The sequence below is a fragment of the Podarcis raffonei genome, chromosome 10 (genome assembly GCF_027172205.1).
Source record: "Podarcis raffonei isolate rPodRaf1 chromosome 10, rPodRaf1.pri, whole genome shotgun sequence".
In the NCBI taxonomy this organism is placed as follows: Eukaryota; Metazoa; Chordata; class Lepidosauria; order Squamata; family Lacertidae; genus Podarcis; species Podarcis raffonei.
The window spans coordinates 56,634,366-56,660,831 of NC_070611.1; the positions used below are offsets into that span (position 1 = coordinate 56,634,366).

At 43.2% G+C, this 26,466-nt stretch overlaps 1 protein-coding gene across 4 annotated transcripts in view; it reads right to left on the reverse strand.

Moving 5' to 3' along the window:
- Positions 1 to 26,466, reverse strand: part of DNM1L (dynamin 1 like) — a 39,049-nt gene that overhangs the window by 1,285 nt on the left and 11,298 nt on the right. The window contains exons 3-19 of one of the 4 annotated variants that reach the window (XM_053404774.1): positions 20,269 to 20,307; positions 17,573 to 17,619; positions 17,088 to 17,159; positions 16,331 to 16,417; positions 15,667 to 15,829; positions 12,117 to 12,237; positions 11,055 to 11,186; positions 9,414 to 9,620; positions 9,106 to 9,226; positions 8,751 to 8,906; positions 8,029 to 8,118; positions 7,033 to 7,125; positions 5,953 to 6,009; positions 5,617 to 5,694; positions 3,292 to 3,459; positions 1,996 to 2,105; positions 674 to 833 (exon numbers count right to left, since the gene is read on the reverse strand). In XM_053404774.1, coding sequence (XP_053260749.1) covers positions 674 to 833; positions 1,996 to 2,105; positions 3,292 to 3,459; positions 5,617 to 5,694; positions 5,953 to 6,009; positions 7,033 to 7,125; positions 8,029 to 8,118; positions 8,751 to 8,906; positions 9,106 to 9,226; positions 9,414 to 9,620; positions 11,055 to 11,186; positions 12,117 to 12,237; positions 15,667 to 15,829; positions 16,331 to 16,417; positions 17,088 to 17,159; positions 17,573 to 17,619; positions 20,269 to 20,307 — 1,901 coding nt within the window. The remainder of the gene's footprint in view (positions 1 to 673; positions 834 to 1,995; positions 2,106 to 3,291; positions 3,460 to 5,616; positions 5,695 to 5,952; positions 6,010 to 7,032; positions 7,126 to 8,028; positions 8,119 to 8,750; positions 8,907 to 9,105; positions 9,227 to 9,413; positions 9,621 to 11,054; positions 11,187 to 12,116; positions 12,238 to 15,666; positions 15,830 to 16,330; positions 16,418 to 17,087; positions 17,160 to 17,572; positions 17,620 to 20,268; positions 20,308 to 26,466) is intronic. The other 3 variants (XM_053404775.1, XM_053404776.1, XM_053404777.1) reach the window with 3 other exon arrangements.

Genomic DNA, 26,466 nt, shown 5'->3' on the forward strand with positions numbered 1-26,466 from the left:
GGCTGAATATGGTAGCACGAGGGGTGAGGCCAACAAAGCACTGACCTCTGCAAGATGCAAGACCTCACATGCTGCAAGATTCAGGGAAGATGGGTTGGTTTGGTTCATAAACCAAGCCAAAACACTGCTTATTTCTGATCATTTCTATAGCCAATGAACTTTGCATACAGTCCTATCTGGAAAAGGAATGGTAGAAATTCTCATGACCTCAGCCAAAGAGTGCACTAACTAAATCTTAAATTTTGGGTACAGTACAACTGCATCTTGTGCACATTTAACTTGCACAATTTCAACCCTACACAGTTGAAGGCAATCTGGTTGAAATCCCACAAGTTAAAAGTGAAGCCGGCATGCGGAAAGGGCCTTGCTTCCCAAGCAAGGCAGAGAGCTTCAAAGCTCTTTTTGTACCACGTTCTTGCCTCTACATGCCAGGTCTGGGGTGCTCCCACAAGATCTCAGAGGAATTTGGGTGGCCCCATGAAAGCATCCCGGAGCTTGCGCAGAAGTGGTTCCAAGGGTTTGAGTGTGTTTTTGCATATTATGCAGAACCCTTAGAACCAAACCTCCATGTAAGACACAATTGTGAGGCTCAGGTGGCAGAGTATGAAAATAAACTATACTAGTGTACATAACAAAACTAACTTGGCTTGTTACAGAAAAGGGACTGCAGTACCTGTAACATATCAGCTGCCTCCTTCCTGCGCTGAGCCATGTCCTCTGATTCAGTCAAAAGGTCATCCAGCAATAAGGCTTTGTACAGCTGTCCTACTAGCTCACTCTGAAGAGAGTCTTTCACATGGTTAACCAGAAAATGCATCACTGCTTTTGGCACACTGCAAGCAAGCAAGCAAGCAAATATATCAAGCACATAACCCACGGAGCTAAGGGTTCTTTCTTAAATTTATATACGACCCTTCACCCAAAGATCACAGGGCAGATTACAACATAAAAACACAAAATACATAACAATGATTAATAACCTTCCCCCGAACACTTAAAAGACCATAGACTATTTAACCATCAAAGGCCTGGTTGAAGAGGAATTATTTTTGTCTGGAACCTATAAATATGTAATGAGGTGCCAGGTGAGCCTTCCTAGGGAGAACATTCCACAAGCAGGGAGCCACCACGGAAAAGGCCCATTCTCATGTTGCCACCCTTCAGACCTCTCATGGAGGGGGGATATGAAGAATGACCTCAAGTGATGGTTGCAAGGTCCAGGTTAGTTCATATGGAAAGAGTCAGTCCTTGTATTGTGGTCCTGAGACATGTAGTCAAAACCAGCTGTTTGAATAGGGCCCAGAAACCAAGTGGCAGCCAATACAGTTGGGTTAGGGTGAGTGCTATATGCTCAAATTGTTTTTTTTCCCAGTGAGCAAGCTGGCTGCTGAATTCTGCAACAGCTGAAGTGCCCAAACCATCTTCAGAGGCAGTCTAACGTATAACAGATTGCAGCAATCTAGCCTACAGGTTACGAGTGCAGGTAACAGAAGTTAAGACTACCCCTGTCCAGATAGGTGTGCAGCTAGGGCACCAGTCAAAGCTGGTATATGGCATTCCATGCTACTGAGGCCACCACAGACTACTCTGAGAAGGCTCACTTAAATGAATGAGCTTGTTACTTTTACATTCATTAATTTCAACGGATCTACTCTTGAGATAGACTAACACTGGTATTTATAACACATAGTTTTAGACTGAGTATCATTTGGTAATAAATTGGTTGTATGATACGTGTATTTTGTATTTACAGAATTTAGAAACAACAACCCTGAAGATAACTCACAATACGGCAACATTTGTTTCCGTGCTAAAGCACCAAAACACTAAAACTTCATGGTTATTTTTGTGAAACAGTCCGTTAGAACTGAAATGCAGGAAAGAAACTACACAGAGCTGCTCAACTGTATTTACATTTTGAACAGTAAAAAATACTATCGGAATTAATAATAAAGCAATGAGAGGGTCAAATCCTGAATAAGGAAGATCGCAAACCTGTCTTGTATGTTCTTCCTCACAATCAGGAAGTAGGATTTGATAAGGCGTTCAATCACCTCGCAGTCTCGTTGCTCTCGGGCTGAAAGCTTGCGTGCAACAGGAACAGGCTGGTGCAGGAAAAAGCAGAGTCAAAAATATTTCATGAGCCTGCAGTTCCACTGGACTTCAAATAGGACAGTCAGGTTCATACTGAACTACAAGAAGGTGGCAAATACACCTGGATTTTAGAGGTGGTTTCCATCTGGTGACATAACAATGCTGGCAAGCGTCAAGAGAATCTTTTTTTAAAAAAAACAAATTGTTAATATGAGGCTTTACAGATTAAAACCTTGGAGGTGACACAACATACCTGACTCTTGGGGGAAATGGTGGCATCATTGCTGTCACTTGTGAACAAGTCACAATAGATCCTAGGCCTTAAAAAAAGATGACATGCTGTTCTTTGCTGGAGTGAAAGGACATTGTTCTTGAGAAATATGCCAGGTCTAAGAACAAAGCTCCTCAAATTTGAGCTTTTTATTCTTTGTGTTTTTAAGAGCATGTTTCCAGCCCTTAATATTATAGAGTAAAGCTTATGGACATGACGACATCATCACTAACAAAGCCACAAACAGGCTGGGAAAACTCAAGCTACTCCATACTACATATATTTCCTGTATAAACAGTGCATATCCTTGTTTAAAAATAACCCGTGTCTCACCTCTCTCCATCTACCATTTTAACCTCTGCTAAAATGACAGTCTGTGCAACCTGCTACAAAAATCACAGTGGCAGGATGGTACAGAATGCACAAGCCAGTAGCATTTTGCCATTAAACTATTAGCTGAACTATTGTACTGTCATTTATAAGCCACTCTGAGAGCCCTTTTAGATAAAGAGTGGGTAATAATGCTCTATTCCTCTCCTACTGCATGAAATCTGAACCACCCTGTCCATTTTGCTAATTTGCACATGATAGTCCAACTGAAAATATAAATATAGTGGTGCATAATTTGGTACAGAGTTAGCATGTAAAATATGCAGCTGATATAAATTAAGTACTTGTTCGCACAAACCAAAAATACCTTTTAGAATTCATGGTGATCACTAAATTTGTATTTCCCCCACCCCTAAAGAATACCTCTATCCTGGCTACTAGCTACAATATACTTTTGGCTGACAGCCATGTTTAAAAATGGGTGGAGAACGTAACTCAGAAGGACCAAATCCTGCCCACTCCTAAGTTCTGTGAGGGGCACACCCTGCTCTTCTTGTACCAGCTTGCAAATTTTGTTCCTATACTGAGAAACTCACCACATCCAGCAAGTTTACAGCATGGCCTCTTTGAGGGCTAGCAGGTAGGACCGTTACTGGTTTTGATTTTTCCTCAGCTAGTATTTCCTCAGCTCTGGAGGTTTTCAGCATGCCTCTCCAGTTGCCTGTTCCGGCTTCCTGAGCTCCATCTCCCACAGCAGAGGATGTCTAATACAAAGAAAATATACAATACCCAAATTCCAATCAGTTATTTGCAAGGAAAATGTCCTGCGTTCCAAATGCTTGATTATTAGTGATTCATTTAATCCCATTCTACATGCAAGAAATTAAATCTTCAATTTAACACACACACCACTGAGGAAGGTTAGACTGAATAGTGCCCTAAATACACACAGAAAGCCATCTCCAGAAAAGCCCAAATGCCACCAACTTTGCCTGGCTCCAAAAAGCCGAAAGACTTTCCAACTTGCCCAGGCATTCCAGCATGGCTTTCAACTGGCATTAGTGTTTGTTTTTATGCTTCTGATGGATTTTATTGATATTACGACTGCAGTTCCATGATATTTACTGTTTAATGGAGTTTTAACGTGTTCAATATTTTAGTTTGGATGTAGCAGCCTTGGAAGCCACAACATGCTGGACGACGGGGAAGTTTATAAACTGCCTAAATAAATAAAAACAGTGACAAGCTACCCAGTGAGCTTCATAGCTGAGAGGGGATTTGTTCTCCATTGGTTCTGTTTCATCACTCAGGTTGACATGCAAACATACCTAGGTATTCAGCAAGAGAACTACAGGCAAACTTTATTAAGTACATGAGAAAGATGATAGGCTGTAGCAACTGATTATAATCAAGACTGAGTTTACATTAGAGCACACAAGGATGAGAGGAAGCATCAAAGAAAGAGATGGGCAGATGTTTTAAAAAACGGTCATTTGGTGTTTTGATATGCCCAATAATTCAAGAGGCTCGGTTTGAATTATCATTCCTGGATCATAAACCATGAAGCGCAGAAAGAGTGTTGAGGCTGAGAGCCCCTCTTTCAGCTTTCCTTGAATGCCAGCTTCACTGTATTAAGCCACACAGTTATATTTAGCTATGGGAACAATTGTCTGATCTGAACCAATGTTTCTGTCAGAGACAAGAGAAACTTGCGCTATCATGTTCTTTGACTGGGGGAAGGCTACTAGATTATGTGAACTCTTATCTGCTCCTTTGGTGAGCCTAGGTGGGTTGAATGGCTGAGAACCAGGATAGCTAACCTTCGGCCCTTCATATGTTGTTGGACTACAGCTCCCACCATCTCCAACATCTGAAGAGCCGCAGGTTCCCCAGCCCAACTAAGAAAATCTCTCATCCTCATTAAGTGGGCTTTTCCCACTGAACAGAACAAATGGCAAAACTCAGAGCATCCCAGTTTTGTTCTAAGCCCTCTTCAGTCATTCATGTGAACACATGAAGGTTAAAATGGTGTTTATGGGATGGGAATGTGTCCAAAGGCCTATCCCCAATCTCTTGCACGTGCAGACTCATCTTAGACCTTTGATACATATATGGTCTTCACTGGTACAATGGCTTAATGCCCAAAATATGAATGATGTTAAATGGTTTGGTTTGGAATATGGATTATTTCTGCACATCAATTTTCCTAATTTATTAATCCCCTACTTGCAGCATTTCAGCTGGACACGCTCAGGGTGAAGGAGCTGTGGCAGGCAGGCTGGTAAATGTGCAATCTTGTATCCTGATATGCACCAGAATAAACCTAACAGACTTTTTCAATCATCACATTTTCAAGCTTCATACAAAAGACTGGCAGCTCAAATATTTAAGGTTAAAGTGGGTGTTGCAAGAGATTTGGGAATAGGTATCTTAGGGCACAAGAGTCAGCTCAAGCAGAACTTTTGATTGTCACAGATGCAGCTTACAGCTGCAAAATCAGAGCTTTGCCCAGAACAGTGCTATTCAACCTTGCATCTCCAGGTGTTGCAGGGCTACCAACTCCCTTCATCCCTGACCCCTGGCTCTGATGGATGGGAGTGTGGTCTAACAACCTGGTGATCCAACACGGAAGAACAATGCCCTAAGAACACACACCCAACAGCTTCCTGAAGCTGCCCACAACAGGGACAGAGCAGTAATGGAAAGAAAGCTCCAAGGCTCCCCAAGATATAACTTGAAACCTACTACCTTAACGTAATTTAATTAACTAGCCAACTTTGTCAGCTGGCAACACATGATCTGGGACAAGCAAAATCTGGACAAAAATACTTATGCTTATGAGAATCATGTCCAACCACTACCAGAGTGCACCACAAAATGATTTCAGCATGCAGTGCTTAGAGGAAGAAACAAAGACAGACCTTGCCATCAACCTCGGCAGAACCAGCAGTAGAAGGCTCCTGGGTGGGTGGTGCCAAAACACCAGGAGGCTTAGTGGACTAAAGAAGCAAGAAGGGCAGAAAATGACATCAGCATTGCTTGTCTGATTATTTTAACTGAGCCTCCTTGATCCCTCTTGGTGGCTGAAATTTCAGAAGACTGCATGCACTTGAATTTTTGGAACAGAACCGCCCAACAACTCCAGACTCCCATGAATAAATGGAGCTCTTTGTTAATTACTGTGGTAACATTACGACTGACTTGATCTTAAGCACCACTTCCAAATTCCATGAAGTATATCGAGCCAAACAACTCACCTTGTCTCGTGACCCAGCAGAAGGCATCTCTCTGGCTAACCTGTTCCGCCTTTGCTCCTTTGAAAGAAAAAGCATAAAAAACATTCAATATGCTCATGCCACATAAAAAGGAACGCTGGGGTGTCCTCTCTTTCCAGACACAGCTATTTGGAATTCTTAGCAGAGTGGTTGAGCAGGATCTCCCCTCATTTACACTCAGGTAATGACACGGGCAGACACTGGAGAGAATATATACAAAGAGGGGGCAGAAAAAGCTACCGGGTAATGTTCCCTAAAAATAACTCCTATCAGCAAACTTCCAAATGAGACGCAAGCAATGTACAGTGGTACTTCTGGTTGCGAACAGGATCCGTTTGCAACATGAAAAGAACGCAACCCGCAGCGGCGCACACGCAGATTGCGATTCGCCGCTTCTGCACATGCACATGGCGTCATTTTGTGCGTCTACGCATGCGTGAGCAGCAAAACCCTGAAGTAACCCTTTCCGGTACTTCTGGGTCGCCGTGGGACGTAACCTGAAAGAACGTAACATGAAGCAGACGTAACATGAGGTATGACTGTAAAACCAAGGTAGAAGAAAAAAGGGGAAGGGGAATTCTCTTGCCACACAAGGACAAAGAACCAGCTGACTTTTCATTCAGAATACCACACATCCATGTCTGCACACATCCATTCTGACTGCAGATATAAGAAAACCCTTCTGTTCAAAGCCAGATGACCACTGATTGCTAAATGTTGCAGTCACAGACCCACCTTATAAGCTTTTATAATTATATTGCTGTCCTCTGAGAGACACTGCCATGCTATATGGGTCTGTGGCCCAACCCAAGCAAGATCATTATTTTTATTTTAAGTTGCAATACTCATGGAAGACAGAAGTGCAGACGAGGTCCACTGATTTCAATGGATCTATCTGGAGTCTGACCAATGTTTGATATCACCTTTAGAATCTTTATTCATACAAAGCAGCTGATGGGAAAATCTGGTAATTCCAGTAAGATCAGAGTTTGCAAAATAGAACTATCTGTGCACGCGATGGCAGACCCATTTGTAATGAATGGAGAGACTTTCTTTCCTTACCTCTATGTTGTTGTTTATTAATCCACAGGCATCTGCAAAATCTGGATGCTTAGTGTTGATATAGGCCAACTCAATGGCTACCAAATTGTGAACCTATGAGAAAGAATATAATTAAAAGTTTAGAATTTTGCCCATTGAAGTGACTGTTAGGGAAGAGTTCATGACAAATAACCTAGAATTGATCTCAGTAGCAAAAACATCCATATAAATGCAGTTCAGTCACACAGCACTAACATAGGATGACCACAAAAAAGACAGATCCTAAGATTTGCCAAGGGCAAATCATTTTACACCAGCCTTTGCCAACCTGTTGGCCTATCATGTCATGCTGGCAAGGGTTGATGAGAGTTGCAGACACAAACCTCTGGAAGGTAGCAGGTTGGTGATTGCATTTAACCATGTGTCTCCTGAAGTTACTGCCTTAATGTATCACATCAGCGATGGCTAGTCTTTTTCTGGCCCTCTGGAGGTCACATGTCAAGCTGGGTGTGGCCAAACTTTAAAAGTGGGAGTGGCCATTTTTCCTACAATGGAAATCATCTTTGCAGGAGATCACAAAAACCTTTTGGCAGGAGACCCATGGAACAGTCAGGTTAAACAAAAAAAACCCAACACTGTTTTTAAATGGATACATTTTGAGGAACCACAAAAAAACCTTTTGGCATCACAGTTTCACAGCAGGATACCTCTGAGAGCAGCCAGTAAAAAAAACAACACGTTTTTGCAACTTCTTGGGACACAGACAAATCCCCCTTTTGTCCCCATGCACAGCAAGGGACCAATAGAAGTAGGAAAAAATAAATTAAAATTAAGACCAGAGGGGAGCTTACAACTTAGCAATGAGGAGTATTCAGCTGCAAATCTATTATTCTAAACCCCAGAATTATTCTTTACACATCAGTCTAACTAGGCCCACAGTGGAATACAGAATTTTCACCAATACTCTCCATTAAAGGGAACGTGCCACTGCACACAGCAAGCTACACAATAGATTACCATTTCATTTGTAACTGGTAGCCTTCGACGCAAAAGACTAGTCACAACCTCAACGATGGCATCGTGGAGCTTCGGAAAACGCAACAATTCCTGAATACAAACAAAACAACGAAAGAGTTTGACTTCTGAAAAGCAACAAACTATCTAACTGAATTAATCATAGATCACACAAACCAAGTTCACATGATCACAGTTCAAGGAAACGTTCATTAGATGAGGCTGCATGGCAGGGCAAGTGAGAGGTGTGGCTTGTGCTGCACAGAGAAGCCTGGGGGACCACATTCACTTGCCCACCCCAATATAATACAAGAATGCATATGTATACACACAACCCTAGGTGAGTCCACATTAGTACTCTGGCAGTTTTTAGTTTAAAAACAACTCCATCTTCCAAGCAGAAGAGTTCTCTCAAAAGGCACTGTCCAAATAATGCATCCTAGTGGAACACCCTCCCATCAGATGCCAAACAGATAAACAACTATGGCTTTTAGAAAACGTCTGAAGGCAGCCCTGTATAAGGAAGTTTTTAATGTTTTATGTTGATTTTGTATTTTGCTGCAAGCTGCCCAAAGTAGCTGGGGCAACCCAGTCAAATGGGCTGTATGTAAATAATAAAATTATTTATATGCCACCCATATAAATCATCATCATCGTATGTTTCTTCTGGGATATTTTCACATTCTGTGAGACACACACTTTTGCAAATTAGCTCCTTCTTTTACCTGTGTACTGTAATTGCTACAATGCTGGATAATCCTCTGCATTTCCTCGTGAACAAGCTCCACACAACGCAAGCTGGGCTCTTCCAATCGTTTGATTTGCCTCTTTACTAGGAGCTCAAATGAAACTTCAGGCACAAACAGGGCCGGACGGGGACCCTAGACAAGACAAAAGGAAACAGATTCATTTTTATTCCGTTGTGATAATTTAGATTCCCCAGGGTGCTGTGCCCTTTCCCAAGGCAGCACTAAGCTGTATGCTCTACAAGCACTGAAACTCCACCCAGTGCATAGAGAGTGCAGGTCAGCAAAGTGATACTGCATCTTATACAGGAAGTTAAAGAAGGATAATACCTACAGTAGCATTTCTAATGGCTGTCAATATGTCGATGGTGTTAAGGCCACCTAGTGGATCAACAGATTCTAAGGTACGCCCAAAGGTTTCATGGAAAATGTAGCAAATCCTAGCTCCACCGCACCTGGAGAATGAAAAAACAGTCACTGAGACAACAGGGAGGAAAATAGGGAAGCCAAATAAAATTGCCTATACTTGAGCTCACTGGATTCATAAAAATGTAGCAAATTTCATGTTGAAGTTTAATTGCAATGTTTCTAAACAAACCGCCATCCATGTCAACTTCACACTAAATTAGAAGTTGTGCTTACAGTTCTGAAGTCTCGATGTACTTTGCTGTCCCTTCAATGGTGTTGCAATATTCGGTGGCAAATTTGGTAATCAGCTGCAGTAATGTGGCACTCTTGTCATCTACAGGCTCCCCGTAGCCGTTCAGCAGAGACTGATACTGAGCAGCTAGAACATTGATTCTGGTTTTCAGTTCTGGCAAGCAATCCCTGATGTGATGCATAAGCAACCTAAAAACAGAATTTGAAAATGCAACACTTTAAGGAAAACTGCTCAAAACATATAATCCACTCAGTTTTTCATGAGCACATTTCAGTTATTAAGCAACCATCATTTTCTTTTAAGCAAGTGGGTCTAGGTAGAACTGGGAATGTACCCAGTCTGAATGAAACACTGGAGAAACACTGCCAATCAGTGTAGACAATACTGAGCTAATTGGACCAATGACTCATTATAAATCAAAGTTTCCATTGTTAAATAATTTTTTATTTCACTTAGGGCCAAACTCAACTTTATTTTGGAGACCTGGGATGGTGACCTTCTGCATGTGTTTGTTTTCAGCTCATCTGGCTCACTGAGCATAGGGAAAGCAGCAGTTTGCGAGAAGGTATTTAACCAGCACCCTCTTTCCAAATTTAAATCAGCTCCCCCAAGAACCTAATATGAGCTGTCTGTGGATGTCAGGTTGAAGTGAGGTGTGGTTTAGGGCAAATGGAACCAGCACTACCAACAACCTCAGGAGATTTTAACTGTTCATCACTTTCTCTCTCTCTTATTCTTCAAGACATAAGCAGTAATTAATAAAGCATGTGTACGCAGATAAAACTTCATCTTCTAATCCTATCCGCAATCTTTCGCAGACTAAAAAATGTATCAGTTAAAGATCTTCTTCAGACAACAACCACAAATGATGTGGTTCAAAGACAATAAGGGAGGCAAAATTTATCTTACAGGTGTACCACTGCTGTAAAGTTAGCAGTGGCAATTACCTTAAAATATAGTACTTTGTACACCACATACTGCCAGTATGATGTAGAGCACAATCCAAAATTCAGTACTGTAAACAAAAGGTTGTGTGTAACTAAGTTATTGCAAAAGTGAAACAATTTCCATGAGCTCAATGGAACTCCCCACGCCACATCCCACCTCCAGCACCCTCCCGAAATCTGCTCTGGGGGTTCTCCCAACACTCTGGAGCAGATCTGGGGGTGGGGGGATGAGGGTGGCACGGGATGGAGAGTTCCTTTTTGTTTGCAGAAGCCATTGCACTCATGCAATGACTTGGTTGGATTCAACCCCAAGTCTGAGGTTTAACATATAACTCAACCCCATACTTCCCTCTCAATGAAAACAGTCACTCATCCATTCTACATTTGGCATCCTGAAAGAGCACAGGGAAGAATCACATGAAATTGGCCATGCACACCAAATCATCCAATCCCTCCCAAATAACTGCCAGCTTTCCATTCATGGCCTCCACATGCAAGACTCAAAACTGCAAAAGAACTGAAAATATCAGGATGTTATCAGTCACTCGTCCCTTAAATACCGGCTTCACCAGCCAAGTGCAAAAAAAGCTGTACACAACCGGGATGGGCCAGAACAAGTCAAAACAATTCCAACTGGAGAAAAATCTAAACTAGGATCAAAGCAGCTCCTTGTACCTATTGAGTGTCCTAGCAAGGTACTTTGTTCCATTCCGGTTGGCTAGAGAGGGATACTTCTTCTGGAGAAAACCATACTCATCACGAATTGAATCAGCAACACTCTTCTTATTGTTAATATCTAACTGACTCCTAAAAATGAGACAGAAAATTAATCATGTTTCCTTTAATTTAGATACCATTTCATTTTCTTTTCCTGTTGCCAAAATCTGGTTAACATGTTCTTCTGGCTTAGAAGGAACAGTGACATTATGCCATGATGCTATCCTAAATCAGTTGGCATCAGATTTATTTATCTAACAAAATTTATAAACTGGTCACTTGCAAAAAACCAAAAAAAACCTCTAAGAAATTTACACAAAAATAAAACACTGAAATTATCAACAAAAGACCAAGTTAAAACTTTAAAAACCAAAGTGTAATTGAAACCAATTGTTAAAAAACAAGATCAAAGCCCATGTCAGCTGCTACATGTCTAGATAGGAATGCCTGAACAAAACAGTCGTTGAAAAGAGCACTGCAAAGGCATCTGTGAACGATTTCAATAGGCAGGCAGTTCCAAAGTGTGGGTGATTATCACCTTAGAAGATACATTTCTTACAATGCTATGTTGGCGCTTGTACTGCAGATCAAAGCGGTCAAATGGGCAAAGTGGAGTAAGGTAACCCCTCAAATAAACTGGTCCGAAGCTTTTAAGCACTTTATATACTAATAGTAACACCTCAAACTTGGCCAAGCAACAATAAGATTTTGGACAGTGAGCTACGACCAATACACTAAGCATGTTACTGCTACCAATGCAAAAGTTGCATGGATACTGAGGTGGTGCAGGGCCCCAACACTAGGCCTTTTCCAGTTTTACCCCCTGCAACTACTAGTGTAGGAGGCCACAATTCTCCTAGGCCTTCCCATCATACTAGTCTTAGAAACATCCAAGAATGATTTGAGAACCAAAGAGCCCAGTAATTGCATTGGCCTCAACCCTCTCCCCACAGGGCACAAAAACACGGGAATGCAAAGCACTGCTTTGTAACGGAAGGACCACATTCTGATGCTACTCACCTATTCACCACGCCAATGATGCCGAGTTTAACAGGGATCACTCTTCCCATAAGTACGTCCATAGCGTCAGTGCCAGCATCCATGAGATCCAGCTTTGTGATCACAGCAAGGGTGCGCCGCCCTAACAGAGCGGCAGGAAAACTGTCATTTTACATTAAGCTGGTCATGGGTTAACTTTGTCAAGCCTAGGAAACAGCTGCACCAAGGATTCCCTGTCTGAGCTGCTTCAGGTCGTGGCGGATTTTCTCCTGGAGACACCTAGTTTGGTTGTCCTAGGGGATTTTAACATCCATGCCGACACGACCTTACAAGGGGCCGCTCGGGACTTCGTGGAAAGCATGGCCTCCATGGGGCTGTCCCTGAATAAGTTTGGCCCAACTCATAGTCATGGACATGCCTTAGACCTGGTGTTCACCTCTAGTGACGTGGGTGATCTGACACTAAGTAAAAGTGAAACAAAAGAAGTGCCATGGTCAGATCACTTCCTGGTGCAACTGGACTTCTCCGCGACCCTTCCCCTCTGCAGGGAGGTGGGACCAATTCGGATGGTCCGCCCCCGCCACTTAATGGATCCAGATGGTTTCCAGAGAGTGGTAGGGGATGCTTTATCCCATGTTGATGGCCTTTCAGCTGATTCCCTGGTGGCCCGCTGGAATGCGGAGTTAACCAGGGCTATCGACTGTCTGGCTCCGAAGCGCCCTCTCCGATTGCATGGAGCCCGGACAGCCCCGTGGTTTTCTTCGGAGCTGAGGGCGATGAAACAATCGCTGAGACGGCTAGAGCGTCGGTGGCAAAAAACTCACTCCGAATCTGACCGGACACAGGTTAGAGCTCAACTTCGAGCCTACCAAGTGGCGATAGCGACGGCGAAGAAGACTTTCTTCACCGCCTCTATTGCATCTGCAGAAAATAGTAGCAGGAGACTCTTTCAGGTGGTTCGCAATTTAACGGAACCACCTTTACCACCGGGGCCTTGTAAAGACCCCAAGATCTCCTGCAACAATTTTGCAAAGTTTTTTGCAGATAAAATCACTCATATTCGGAAGGAGCTAGACACCACCGTGGGAGCAGGGCTGGGGCGGGAGAGTGCTAGAGCTCTGTCTGGTCAAGTTGCATGGAATCAATTTCAATCCGTTACCCCCGAGGATGTGGACAGGCTGCTTGGACGCGTGAAACCAACCACCTGTCTCCTTGATCCTTGCCCATCCTGGCTAATAAAAGCAAGCCGGGAAGGGCTGGGCGATGGGCTCTGCGGGGTGGTGAATGCTTCCCTCTGTGAGGGAACATTCCCAGATCCGCTGAAAGAAGCGGTCATTAAACCGCTTCTTAAAAAACCATCTTTAGACCCGGCCAGTATGGCCAACTATCGCCCAGTCTCAAATCTTCCATTCTTGGGCAAGGTGATTGAGCGCGTGGTTGCTGAACAACTCCAGGCACGCCTGGAGGATGCGGACCATTTGGATCCCTTCCAATCAGGATTCAGGCCTCATCATGGGACTGAAACTGCCTTGGTCGCGCTGGTTGATGATCTCCGGCGAGCTAGGGACAAAGGTGAGAGTTGTTTCCTGGTTCTGCTGGATCTCTCAGCGGCCTTTGATACAATCGACCATAACATCCTTCTGGACCGTCTAGAGGGGCTGGGAGCTGGGGGCACTGTTATGCAGTGGTTTCGCTCCTTCCTCCTGGGCCGTGTTCAGAAAGTGGTGGTGGGGGATGAGTGTTCAGACCCCTGGGCCCTCACTTGCGGGGTGCCTCAGGGTTCCGTCCTCTCCCCCATGCTTTTTAACATCTATATGAAGCCACTGGGAGAGATCATCAGGGGGTTTGGACTGGGTGTCCATCAATATGCAGATGATACCCAGCTCTACCTCTCTTTCAAATCAGAACCAGTGAAGGCGGTGAAGGTCCTGTGTGAGTGCCTGGAGGCAGTTGGAGGATGGATGGCGGCTAATGGATTGAGGTTGAATCCTGACAAGACAGAAGTACTGTTTTTGGGGGACAGGGGGCGGGCTGGTGTGGAGGACTCCCTGGTCCTGAATGGGGTAACTGTGCCCCTGAAGGACCAGGTGCGCAGCCTGGGAGTCATTTTGGACTCACAGCTGTCCATGGAGGCGCAGGTCAATTCTGTGTCCAGGGCAGCTGTCTACCAACTCCACCTGGTACGCAGGCTGAGACCCTACCTGCCCGCGGACTGTCTCGCCAGAGTGGTGCATGCTCTGGTTATCTCCCGCTTGGACTACTGCAATGCGCTCTACGTGGGGCTACCTTTGAAGGTGACTCGGAAACTACAACTAATCCAGAATGCGGCAGCTAGACTTGTGACTGGGGGCGGCCGCCGAGACCATATAACACCGGTCTTGAAAGACCTACATTGGCTCCCAGTACGTTTCCGAGCACAATTCAAAGTGCTGGTGTTGACCTTTAAAGCCCTAAACGGCCTCGGCCCAGTATACCTGAAGGAGCGTCTCCACCCCCATCGTTCTGCCCGGATGCTGAGGTCCAGCGCCGAGGGCCTTCTGGCGGTTCCCTCATTGCGAGAAGCAAAGCTACAGGGAACCAGGCAGAGGGCCTTCTCGGTAGTGGCGCCTGCCCTGTGGAACGCCCTCCCATCAGATGTCAAAGCGATAAATAACTACCTGACATTCAGAAGGCATCTTAAGGCAGCCCTGTTCAGGGAAGTTTTTAATCTGTGATATTTTAGTGTATTTTTGGTTTCTATGGAAGCCGCCCAGAGTGGCTGGGGAAACCCAGCCAGATGGGCGGGGTACAAATAATAAATTATTATTATTATTATTATTATTACCCAAAGTAAAAACAAAAGGAAATGTGGAAAGGCACCAGTGAACACGGCTATGCAGGAGAAGAGAAATTCACCATTACTCATTTACTCATTCTCAGATTAACTGCGAGTTTGTGCTATGACTATGGCTGGCTTGCAGTTTCTGCCAGAGGAGCTCATGGCTGCAAACACATCCATGACAAAGGCTAGCAAGGAACCCAGCTTTAGATGAGCCAAACTTTGGCTTAGCTCAGCATGGGGCAGCAGCAAAAAGAACCAGAAAGGACCAAGGTGCCTGAAAGGTCTTCTCTGGGAGCCCATGGTTGGTCTATGTATGGAGAGTTGTATCTATTTTTAGTCTTACTCAGGGTAGACCCACTGAAATTAATGGACCTGACTTCACTTTGAGAGCCTGAAAGCACTTCAACCGGGAAACTCTTTGAAAGCATCTTGCCATTTCAATTGAACAAATTACAATTGCAAACTACCCCTTCTTCAAATGCATTTGTAAGAACAGGCAGGAGATACAGTAAATTAAGGGGTAACAGTTACAGGGATGGTGGAACTGTGGTCCTCCAGATATTGAACTCCAGCTCCCATCCCAGCCAGCATGGCCAATAGTCAGGGATGATGGGAGCTGGAGCCAAACAGTACCTGGAAGGCCAAAGGTTCCCCATCCCTGAGTTTCATCATCGACTGTGTTGTACAAGTGTGTTTCCTAGAAAGAGAAAAAGCAGACATGCTGAAACCTGGTTTCCCCCCTCCACTTACCATCTGGATCCACTTCCCGTGCTATTTTGAGGGCCTCAGAAGTGGCCATGTCCGTGTTGGCAGCAGTGACTGCCAGAATAATTGAATTTGGGTTACTAATGAATCTCAGGATTAGTTCTCGGATCTGAAGTTCAATATCCTTTGGTTGATCACCTACAGGCACCTGTGTGAGGAGAAGAAGAAGAAAGTGGACCTTCCTTCTGTTAACCACATCTACTGAGAGCGATGCATATGCAGGCAGGTCTCCTAACGCACAACATCTAAAGGCCACTCCTAGGAAGAGGAGAGAAAGCCAGGAAGGAAACCCCAAAACATGAGAATTATATGGAGAGAAAGGTAGCTGACTGACTCTCATAATTCCAGAAAGGCCTTGTGATGCTGTAGTTAAGATGAGGCAGCCAAGGGACAACAAAGGAGGAAGGCAAAGGGACCTGAGAGAGCCCATTGCAGAGTGTTATGGTAGGGTTTGCTGGGCATAGTGTGGAGAAGGAAGGGAGATAACTAGAGATCTTGGCAAGAAACATTTTTAAATGTCTGCTACAAGGTATTAATTGATCTCTCACATACATTTCACACTTGGCAAAAAAAACAAAAAAAAAAACCCAACCCAACAACATAGAACTTTCAGTTAACTCTACAGCAACAACAACAAAAACCTTCTTACCTTTGTCATTCCTGGCAAATCTACAAGAGTCAGATTGACAACATTAGGGGAAAAAATCTTTAGATGAATTGGTTCAGGGCTGATCCCCTAGAAAGCCATGGAAAAAGGAACAAAGAATAATTTCTCCACAACATGCTTAACTGTAACCTTCAGAAAACAAGACATCACTGAACCTAAATTAGCCTTTGAATCTAGGTTGTTTTTGTAATTTGGGTGCCTGTCTTTATAATCTAGCATATTGCTCAGTTCAGGTGTCCATGTCTGAAATTTTGCTTGGTCTACATGCTTCGGCTATTTGTCCCTAAATGTGCCTGATTTTTGTATGGAATACAACATTCATGGGCCGCTAACATCTGGCCCTCCAGATGTTGCTGAACTACGGCTCCCACTGGGTCAGGGATGATGGGTATTGTAGATCAGCAACATCTGGAGGGCCTCAAGTTAGCTCCTCTTGGTTCACAGAACAAGCCAATGCTCTTAGGACAATAATGCAAAGCCACCAGGGAAGATTGACAGAAGCTGTATCCTTGGAGATTATGAGCAAGGTCAGTAGTAGATTCTGCCTCTTTGGGAACATAGAAATTAGATAAAAGTGACTTGGCTTAAGAAAGCAATAGCATGACTGTTTCTCAATTGTGGGCTCCAGATCCTGCATCAAAATAATTCCAATCTGAAGAATGTACATCATTGTTTCCCAACTGTGGTTTCTGTGTTGAAATTACTTCTTTTAAAAGATGAGCCAACCATAGTCACTCACCTTATTATTTCCGGAAATCCTTTCTGTTTCGCTTTCTATTTCTTGCCTAATTTCATCGAAGTCTGAGTAGAGCTGAAGTTTTAAAAAGGAAAAGGGAAAAAACCCTCAACATCAGCACCCAACATCCTCAGGCAGCTGCCAGGGTCCTAGCCCCCTGACAGGACCCACCACTGATGCCTGACCCAAACTCCGTTTATTTATTTATTTCTCCTTTGAGCAATACCAGGAGGCCACATCAAGCTGCCATTTTTATTTCCCATAATGCTTGTGACACAGTACCACTCTGGGACATTGTAGGAAATTAAAACTGCACCCTTCAGCCATGCAATACTGTTGCTGCCTGCCACTAATGCCAGCTAAACCCACCAATGGAAGAGGGGGCCCACCAGAGTGCATTTTCCTCAGCATATCCCCCCCTGCCACATATGTACGCACACACCAAAATCCCTATGTGCTTTTGTGGCTTTACAATCAAGAATATGTACCTTGTTTTTGGTGTGCAGAAACTTTCCCCATTCTTCAGCATCAACCCCTGGAAAGAGACAGTCATGGCATGAGAGAAGAAGTGGAGCAACACAACCAACTTTTTCAGCTTCAAGTCCATTTTCTCCATTGAGTTTGTCTATGCTCAACCTTTGTGATGGAAAACAAAAACCCCAAGCATTTAAGGAGCATTAGTCAAATGGACCTAGCGTAGGGTTGCCATATTTCAAAAAGGAAAAACCAGGACACCCCGAAAGTTGTGGAGCTTCTTTTGGAAAACCCCAAAAATTATTGAGATTTTATTTTTTTACAAAAATGCCAAAAAACCACATTTTACGACTGACTTGGCACTTTGTCCTGGATCTTAGACACCTTTCAGAAATCCCCCCGGACATCAATTCCGCCTTTGAAATCTTGGTAATATCTTGGAAAATCCAGACATATGGCAGCCCTAATCTAGTGTCAATTCGCCAGAAATCAAATGCCTCAATATTTACTACGGTCTTCATTTCTGTTTATAATTCTTATACTAATAAGATAAAAACTGGGGCCTAACATATACTCCTTATCATATATTACTATCACTTTGTTGACCAGAGTCCCACACGTGGTGATAAGAGTGATTGAACAAGTGTGTATGTGGCGTACAAGTACAACATGCCATTATCTGCAATGGCCCCTATCTTATCAGACTCCAATAAGAATAAATGGTTTTAAATGGGGCTTTAGCCATGACTAACTGTAGCTTAAGTGGGGCCACTTAGTCATACAAGACATTTGGTGGTAGAGTGGGGGGGCGACGGCGACACTAATTTGTTGTCCGGTATGTTCTGTTCATATCACATACACCAAAACATCTTAAATTTTTGGCAATTTCCTTCAACATGTGCAAAATGAAGCTTTTGTATAAGCTTTCCTGGGGAGAAAAGGTGAAATGAAAAGAGACAAACATTCAAAAAAGAAAACTGTGAAAACAAAAACTAGATATCTATGAAGGTCCGGTTCATAAACCGGAGGACTTCACACCTTTCAAATCAACTAGTATGTCTAATTTTGCCCACTATGCTAACTTACCCTTGGCTTCCTATGATACTTCACTTCCTAGAATCTTAAGGTAGCAGGTCTCACCATTGCTTGTTTGAGGACATCTCTTTCAGGAAAGAAAGTGCATTGCACATGTGTCCTCTAGAGACACATTCTAGTTGCGGCTACCAGCAACATACATTGTATTACCATATTTTTTGCTCCATAGGACACACCTTGCTTTAGAGGGGGAGAACAAGAACAAAAAATTCTCCCCCTCTCTGCTCAGCGCCCCTTTAGCGAAGTGGCAGGAGAAACGGAGCCCCTTCCATTTCTCCTCCCACTTGGCTGGAGGGGCGCTGCGCAGCTCTCCCTCTCTGCTGAAGCCAGGAGTCTTGCTCTCCTGGCTTCAGCGAAAGGAACCTGAAGCCTGCGGAGCGCAGCGGAAACTCGTGCTGCGCTCCGAAGGCTTCAGGTGGCTATCCCTGAAGCCTCCGGAGCGTGGAGGGAGCGCTCCCTCTGCGCTTCGGAGGCTTCGCGTTGCTATCGCTGAAACCAAGGAGCCTGCATTTGCTCCACAGGACACACACACATTTCCCCTTAATTTTTGGAGGGGAAAAAGTGTGTCCTATACAGCAAAAAATATGGTATATGCTCAGGTCAATCTGATTTAAGGGTAAGAACACTGGCAAGATAGGTCTCCAACTCTGGATATGCAACTTTTAAGTTATTTAACCTTAGAGAGACAGCCAGGTTTTGGTCATGGCCTGCAAGTTGGTTCCAAGGCCAAGGACCTGTTTCAGGATCACTGTCGAGTGAAAGGCACCGTTGCAGGTGGGAAGGACTCTCTACTATGTGGTCACAAGGTGCTGAACCCCTTTACCTGCAGACTACAGCAACATGCATCTCTGTACCAGCAGGGAAGAGAACTGGGAGGAACACAGAGGCACACAATTCCTCCTCTTCTACCATTCTCCTCCCTACCTCTGCCCCCAGTGATTGTGACATAGAGCCGTGGCTACTACAGCCAGTGGGAAAGCAGGACAGGAGAGCCACCAGACCTCTTATTCCTTACTAAAAACAAGTAGAAAAGTCCTTCTGGGTCCCTTTGATGAGAGGTCCATTGCATTAAACAAGAGACAGATAAGTTATGGCCCTCCAGTGGTTGTTGGACTCTAAATCTCAGAATTTCTGCCCACTGCCCAAGACTGGCAGAAGTCAACATCTGGCGGGCCACAGGCTGCATTTATGCCACTATGTAGTCTTTCACGTCCTGTTATTATTTAAGCACTTATTTCAAATCCATCTCTGTTTGTTTTGCTATTCCCAACAGACTTCTTGCTACCACAGATTTAAAAGTACAATCTGGTAACAAAAAAAAACACAAAAAAAACAGTGATGGTTATTATGACAAAGCACTTTATCACAATTTTCTTTTTTAAAAAATAAGTCAAGATTTCTACATTACATTCTAGTTTGACACAGAGGCAGAAAGAAGGAAACAGCAAACTAAGCCAGCGGGCCCAGCAAAACAACAGCTATTCAGCACAGCAGCCAGAGTGTAAATGTGCAAATAAAGGACAGCAGGCAGCAATAAAAGTGGCATGGTATGCATGTGGCTAGAATACAAAAGCATGCAGATTCTGTGTAGGAGGAAAAGAAGTGAATAGGAAACCTTTCGAAAGGTGCCTTGCATGTTTCCAAGTTGCAGGGTCTGTAGTTGAAAAGAAACAGCATCAAAAGTTTGGTTATTTTCCCCTCCCTCCAGACCCTCTGTGATAGCACGTTATCAGTCTTGCAGGAATCACAACATACATTAAGACATATGTGCCACACGAGAAATGCATGCATGTTTAATGCAGTTAGAATGTAACATTCTGAAAACCAGTCTTAATTTAGCAGCAGATGTTATTTCAAGGTGATCCTAACCGTGCATAATTGCTGCTGTCAGTAACTCCCTCTAATTAGCTAAAATACTGCAAAGTGAAGAACCACCATTTGCCAAATAGATTTTATCTAAGCTAGAAGGGAAAAATGAGCAAGGATGAGTAGTTTAGAAAGGTACCATCACTTACAGGAAATGAAAAACCATCACAGTGGCTCATTTTGGGCAAGGCTTTAACATGTGTAGAAGCTAGTTACTAGTTTTAGGTGTATTGCCTCCAAACCCAGACACTCACATACTGGATATCATATACACTATTCAATATTCAGTGCAATGAAGGTCATCATACATAGGCCTGAACCACAGAGGTGTTTGCATAAAATCTTGAAACTGCCAGCACAGTTCAGGACTAGCTGCACTGGACTTTTTCTATTTTCTTTTCTTCTTTTTTTGCAAGTAGGTCCTGCACAACTTTATACCCAACTAGCATAAGGAGAGGAACAGCTGCCATCTGGTGGGTGAGCAGATGCTATCCTGCTTCCCATCGCACCCTGTTTTGCACGCTGATCCAAACCAGGTTCTTGAGCCAAAGTGATCTTAAGGATGCACAACCCACAACTGCAGCAAACAAAACTGCCTATTTGTTTCTTTATTGTGAACCTCGCCACCCAAGTTTCTCTCTTTTTTTTTTTTAACATCAAATTTCTCTCGGCCACCTACGTTTCTGGCCAAAAAACAACAAAACAAACCACCACAAATTCTGCAAAAGTATGGCAACGTTTGTTATTGCAGTCCATAATTGTGAACTGTGGCCACCATTCATACATTCTGCTAAGAAAGAACTACCTTGGATTTATAAATGTGGCTTATGAATAGGAAAAGATTGTCCAGTATCACTTTATTTATCTCAGGCTTTCTTCCAAAAAGCTTGGTAACTTTACCTTTCAGAAACTGTATTGTTTATGTAAAACAACAATTTCTACACTCCGCATTCAGCCTGAGTTGTTTAAATTCAGTGAAAGGGTACCTTGACACTACTTCGTTTAATGTCACGTTCAAAATTTAATGCTCCTCTCTCATCTTCAAACTAATTTATTTCCTTAAGAATGACATTTTTGTTTTGAACCCAAAAGGAGTGACAAGAATATCAATTTCTTGTAGAACTACTTGTTCTTCCTTCCTCCCCCACACCCAGCCAGAAAAAAGAAAATTATCTATGAGAAGAAATTCTTAGGTGAAAGGCCACTTTAAAAACTTATGAGGCTAGACATTTCACATCCAGAATCTTTCACAGAAAGATTAGCAGGAGGGAAAAGAAAAGAAAAAACTCTTTATTATGCTGTTTTAGACCCAAACAAAGCCAAAATTCACAGACATTACAGAGAGTCCAGAGTTGCAGGGGCATGAATTAATTAATTACACCAAGCTGATGGGGGGAGGGGGGAGAGAGAGAGAATGGCTTGTTACCACTTTCTCCCCGAACTTACACATTTCTCATCAACAATAAAAGACCCCCTAAGAATCAGGGAGTTATGGTCTGCCTGCATTTACAGCAACACAAGATCAGCGATCACTACCGTACTTCATAATTTGCATCTCTGTACAGTGGTACCTCTGGTTATGTACTTAATTCGTTCCAGAGGTCCGTTCTTAACCTGAAACTGTTCTTAACCTGAAGCACCACTTTAGCTAATGGGGCCTCCCACTGCTTCTGCGCGCCACTGCATCCTGAAGCAAAGTTCTTAACCCGAGGTAATATTTCTTAGCGATTAGCGGAGTCTGTAACCTGAAGCGTATATAACCCAAGGTACCACTGTATTAAGATACACTACTGTGTTGTTTGTTACATTTATCCCTTATTTGGCTAGCTCCTTTTAAATACATCTTGCTGTGTTAGCCATATGAGAACATTAAAACTATTAAAAAGATGTATAAGGTATCACAACTTTCAAAAGTCAATGCTCAGAATATTCCGTCACCGAGGTCAGGGGAGTCTGAAGTCATATAAGTTATGGACTTATATGGACTTCTTCCTGTGAGACTGCCTGAGAGCAGAGGTTGAGGAAGAATGGAAATGCGGTGGGTTTGAATGGAATGCAGAAGTCCGTATGGCTTGTCTCTTTCCTGGGAAAATCTTATCTGTAAGGGGCATTGCATTCTAACAGGAATGATATGAAGGCCCATGAACTGTAAAAGCAACCTTGAGAGCTCTGAAGAAATCCTGCTTGTTTAAACTGTCTTTTAAAGGGTAGTGTGTAGTGCATGCTAGCATTTGTATTGTGATATTATACACTGCAATGCATCTGATGGGGGAAGCCTTCTGCCTGTTCAGGTGAAAGTCGGTTTAGCTTTCCCTGGGACTCCTTAACTGACACTTGAGGAGGGGTTGGAGACAGAACTCTCAGTATGCAAAGTGATAGAAGACAGGTATGTTCTGGGTGGTGGCTGCAGGTTTAGAATATTTAGTCAGGCAGTGTGATTGGCTGGGGCTGGACTAGAGGGGACAGAAGAAGCATATATATGGCCAGGTACTGGTCAGCAGCAGTTAGTTGGGATGGTCTGTCCAGGCTGGTTGGCACTTGGGCTGGACAGCCAGAAGGAGGAGGCAGCAGAGAGCATCAAAGAAGAAGAAAGAAGACCTGAAAGGCAAGCAAATTACTGGGCTTAGGCTGAAAAGATAAGGGGAGAAGGAGAAGTGAGAGGCAGTTAAGAATGCCTGGCTCTGATGTCTGGAGAGACAGAAAAAGATTCCAGGACAGGACAGGGGGGGGATATCTGCACTTTAGTAGGTCAGTAGATAATAATAATAATTTATTATTTATATCCCGCCCATCTGGCTGGGTTTCCCCAGCCACTCTGGGTGGCTCCCAACAGAATTAAAAGCACAATAAAACATCAAACATTAAAAACTTCCCTGAACAGGGCTGCCTTCAGTTGAGGTTGAATCAGGAGCTTCAACAAAAGTCATTAGTTATAGCACTGGTGAAGCTTAACTGGGGTGGAGTAAGTACAAGGGCAATTTGGCAAAAGAGCTTCAAGAGGGTACCTAACTGCTTCCTCTTGGTTTAGTAGTGTGAAATAAACTTTTTGGTATTTAACAGTAATGAGTTAGCAAAGTGTACATCCATTTAAAATGTGCTTACATTAAGGTAAGCGCATTAAGTTTGTATACTGCATAATACAGTCATAAACAAACACTAATATATTTGTTAAATACTATAACTGCACTTGGATGGCTTTTTAATATGCCTATAGTTACAAGGGTTATTGGTAAGTTAAGGCTTCTTGGGTTATAGGTGATATTAAATTGCAACAGTGGAATGGGTTCAAGAAAACCATTTGAATGGAAGTTGGGCTTTGTTGAAAGGATAAGTAAAGAAATAACGCCCATTCTCTCCACACAAGCATACTCCCTCTTTTTATTGCATAGACCTGGAAGACCAGAAGAGACAATCCCTTGCTTATTCCCATCTCCTCTACCCAAACCAAGCGAAAGAAAGATGAGCACAAAGACCAGGCTCCTGGTTATCACATCCTTTGAATCCGGGAGCCAACAAGAAGCAGTGACAGGAAATGACACGGTGTCATCATGGCAGGCTGTGCATTTGATTCTATGATGTCATTTTGCCTTAAACAACTTGGGTCTAGGATGCCTTAAGGGCCATCTGGAGGTTATCTGAAGGAATGCTGCAAGTTACAGAGACCTGGCTGGCCACAACTGGAAATCGAGCATTTAGTGTCACTGGTCCCATGCTGTGAAACATGCTTCCAGCAGAGATTCAGCAGGCATCCTCCCTTTTGACTTTCTGGCATCTCTCAAATACAGTTTTCTACCAACAGGTATAATGGGCAGCTAGTCGGAAAATGAGCTGATGTTTGATGCTACTAGGATAAGAAACACAAGCAATGTTTCATATATTTCCTAGATAAAGGCAACAGCACAGAAGTGTCAACCTTCCTGCTGAAAAAGCTTGCACAGGATATGAAAAAGAACATATAGAAAGGGGAAGATATACGGAAAGTCCCAAACTCTCCTTCACTTGTGGAAAAGGAAAATATTATTATAACCTCATACCAAGGGCCAAAGGTGTGGCTTAAGACACAAACTAGCCAAGAGAACAGGAGCATTTATAAAGCATGAAAAAATGCAACAGATTCTGGTTTATTTTAGCCAACCATTTCATTCAACTGCATTGTACTCTTATTGTGCCAAGACAAGGGAATTTGGGGGATTCCACAAACAAAGAAGGTGATGCTTTCAAAACAAATAATTCCCCAAATCCCAGTTGTTGTTAGAGGCAGCTTAAGTAGGGTGTGTGTTATAAACCTATATAAAACATATCAGCTGGCAGGTGTTAGTGGATTATTTGTGAGGATTCTCCTTTCAATTAATCCAGCACAAATACAGCAAGCAGGCTAAGATTTATTCCAAAGCCTCAAATAGATTTACAGGTATACACAAATCCAACAATGCACTGCAAAATGGCTCCTCCAAGCAATGACAATTATTACATGCAGTTTACAGAGGCTGGCAAAGATTTCAGGTCATTATTTTCAGAATGTAATATTACATGGCAGCATTAAAGATATTTAAATCAGAAACAGGAACTGGAAAAAGCACTTAATCATCTTAACATATTGTCAATGGTTTAGTTGTTGTTCCTATAATTAGAAAAGGTTCCACACAATCTCTTCCCCTCCCTCAATTAAAATCATGGATATTCAAGGGAAGATGAAAGCTTTGGTGATCTCAAAGGCAAATGGACAATATCCTTTAAATAAGCAGGAGGCATCACCAGAGCAACAAGCTTTGAACCTGTTAAGACAAGACACTACCACTCCTTTCCAGGTCAAATAGCTTCTGATGCAGCTTAAGAAACTGGTTGACAAAAACTCCAAGTGGCTCCAAGTCTCTTTATTCCTTCAGAATTCTTTTGTTTTCATATGAGCTGGTATGGTGTAGCAGCTAGAAGAGGAAGATCACCCTGCCCATTATATACCCAGTTGCTCACTGCAGCCTACTGCTGAGGGCCTCCTGCAGATACCATCTTATCAGGAAATTTTGCACAATACAGGAATCAAGCCTTTAGTGTTGTGGCACCTATCTTTTGGGATTTGTTCCCCTTAAATATTAGACAGGCCTCTATTTAACACCTCCTGCTGCCTTTACAATGCCCACTGAAGGCCTGCATCTTCCAACAAGACTTTTATGTAGAGATCTTTCCCAGTCTGCATCTATTTTGGAGATGTTTTTCGATGTTTTGATTGATTTATCTCTTGTGTGTGTCCCACCCCAGACTGCTTTGGAAGGAAGGGCTGGATACACATTGATAAATAAAGTAGCAACAAGTGAGAGCTGCAATCCATTTACTTATTACAGTTCTCTCCTACCTTTCCTCCAAGAAGCCCAGCGCAGTGCACACAGTTCTCTTCCCACCATCTCCCGCCCTAAAAACATCTGAGGGCTCTCCAGCCCATTACAGGAAACAGGCACCAGTTATTCTAAGCCAAAGATAAAGCAATCTCTCTAACAAATGAAGATTATCCCGTTACTGTAAGAATAATTGTATCCCGTCAAAATGATTATTTAGGCCAAGATGAGTGAAAAAATCACTGCAATAATTATGGGTGGATGTGAATGCAATGGTTCTCAGTTCCTATTTTTTATGGCACTCAGAAACACGTGTAAATCTATTCCTAATCATCCAACTAGTTTGGACCATCTTTCTGCTATCATCTGCACCAGGCGGCCTTAGGCAAGCCCCTATTCTCTCCACATCATTATAATACTGCCCTACCTTCCAGCGTTGAGAACTGAAGCAATCTCTGTCAAATGCTTTTAGCATAGGAAAGGGGTATAGCTCAGTCGCAGAGCATCTGCTAAGGCCCTAAATTCGATCCCCAGCATCTCCAGGTGGGACTAGAAGCATCTCCTGTCTGAAACCTTGGAGAGCCGCAGCCAATCAGCGTTGACAACACTGAGCTAGT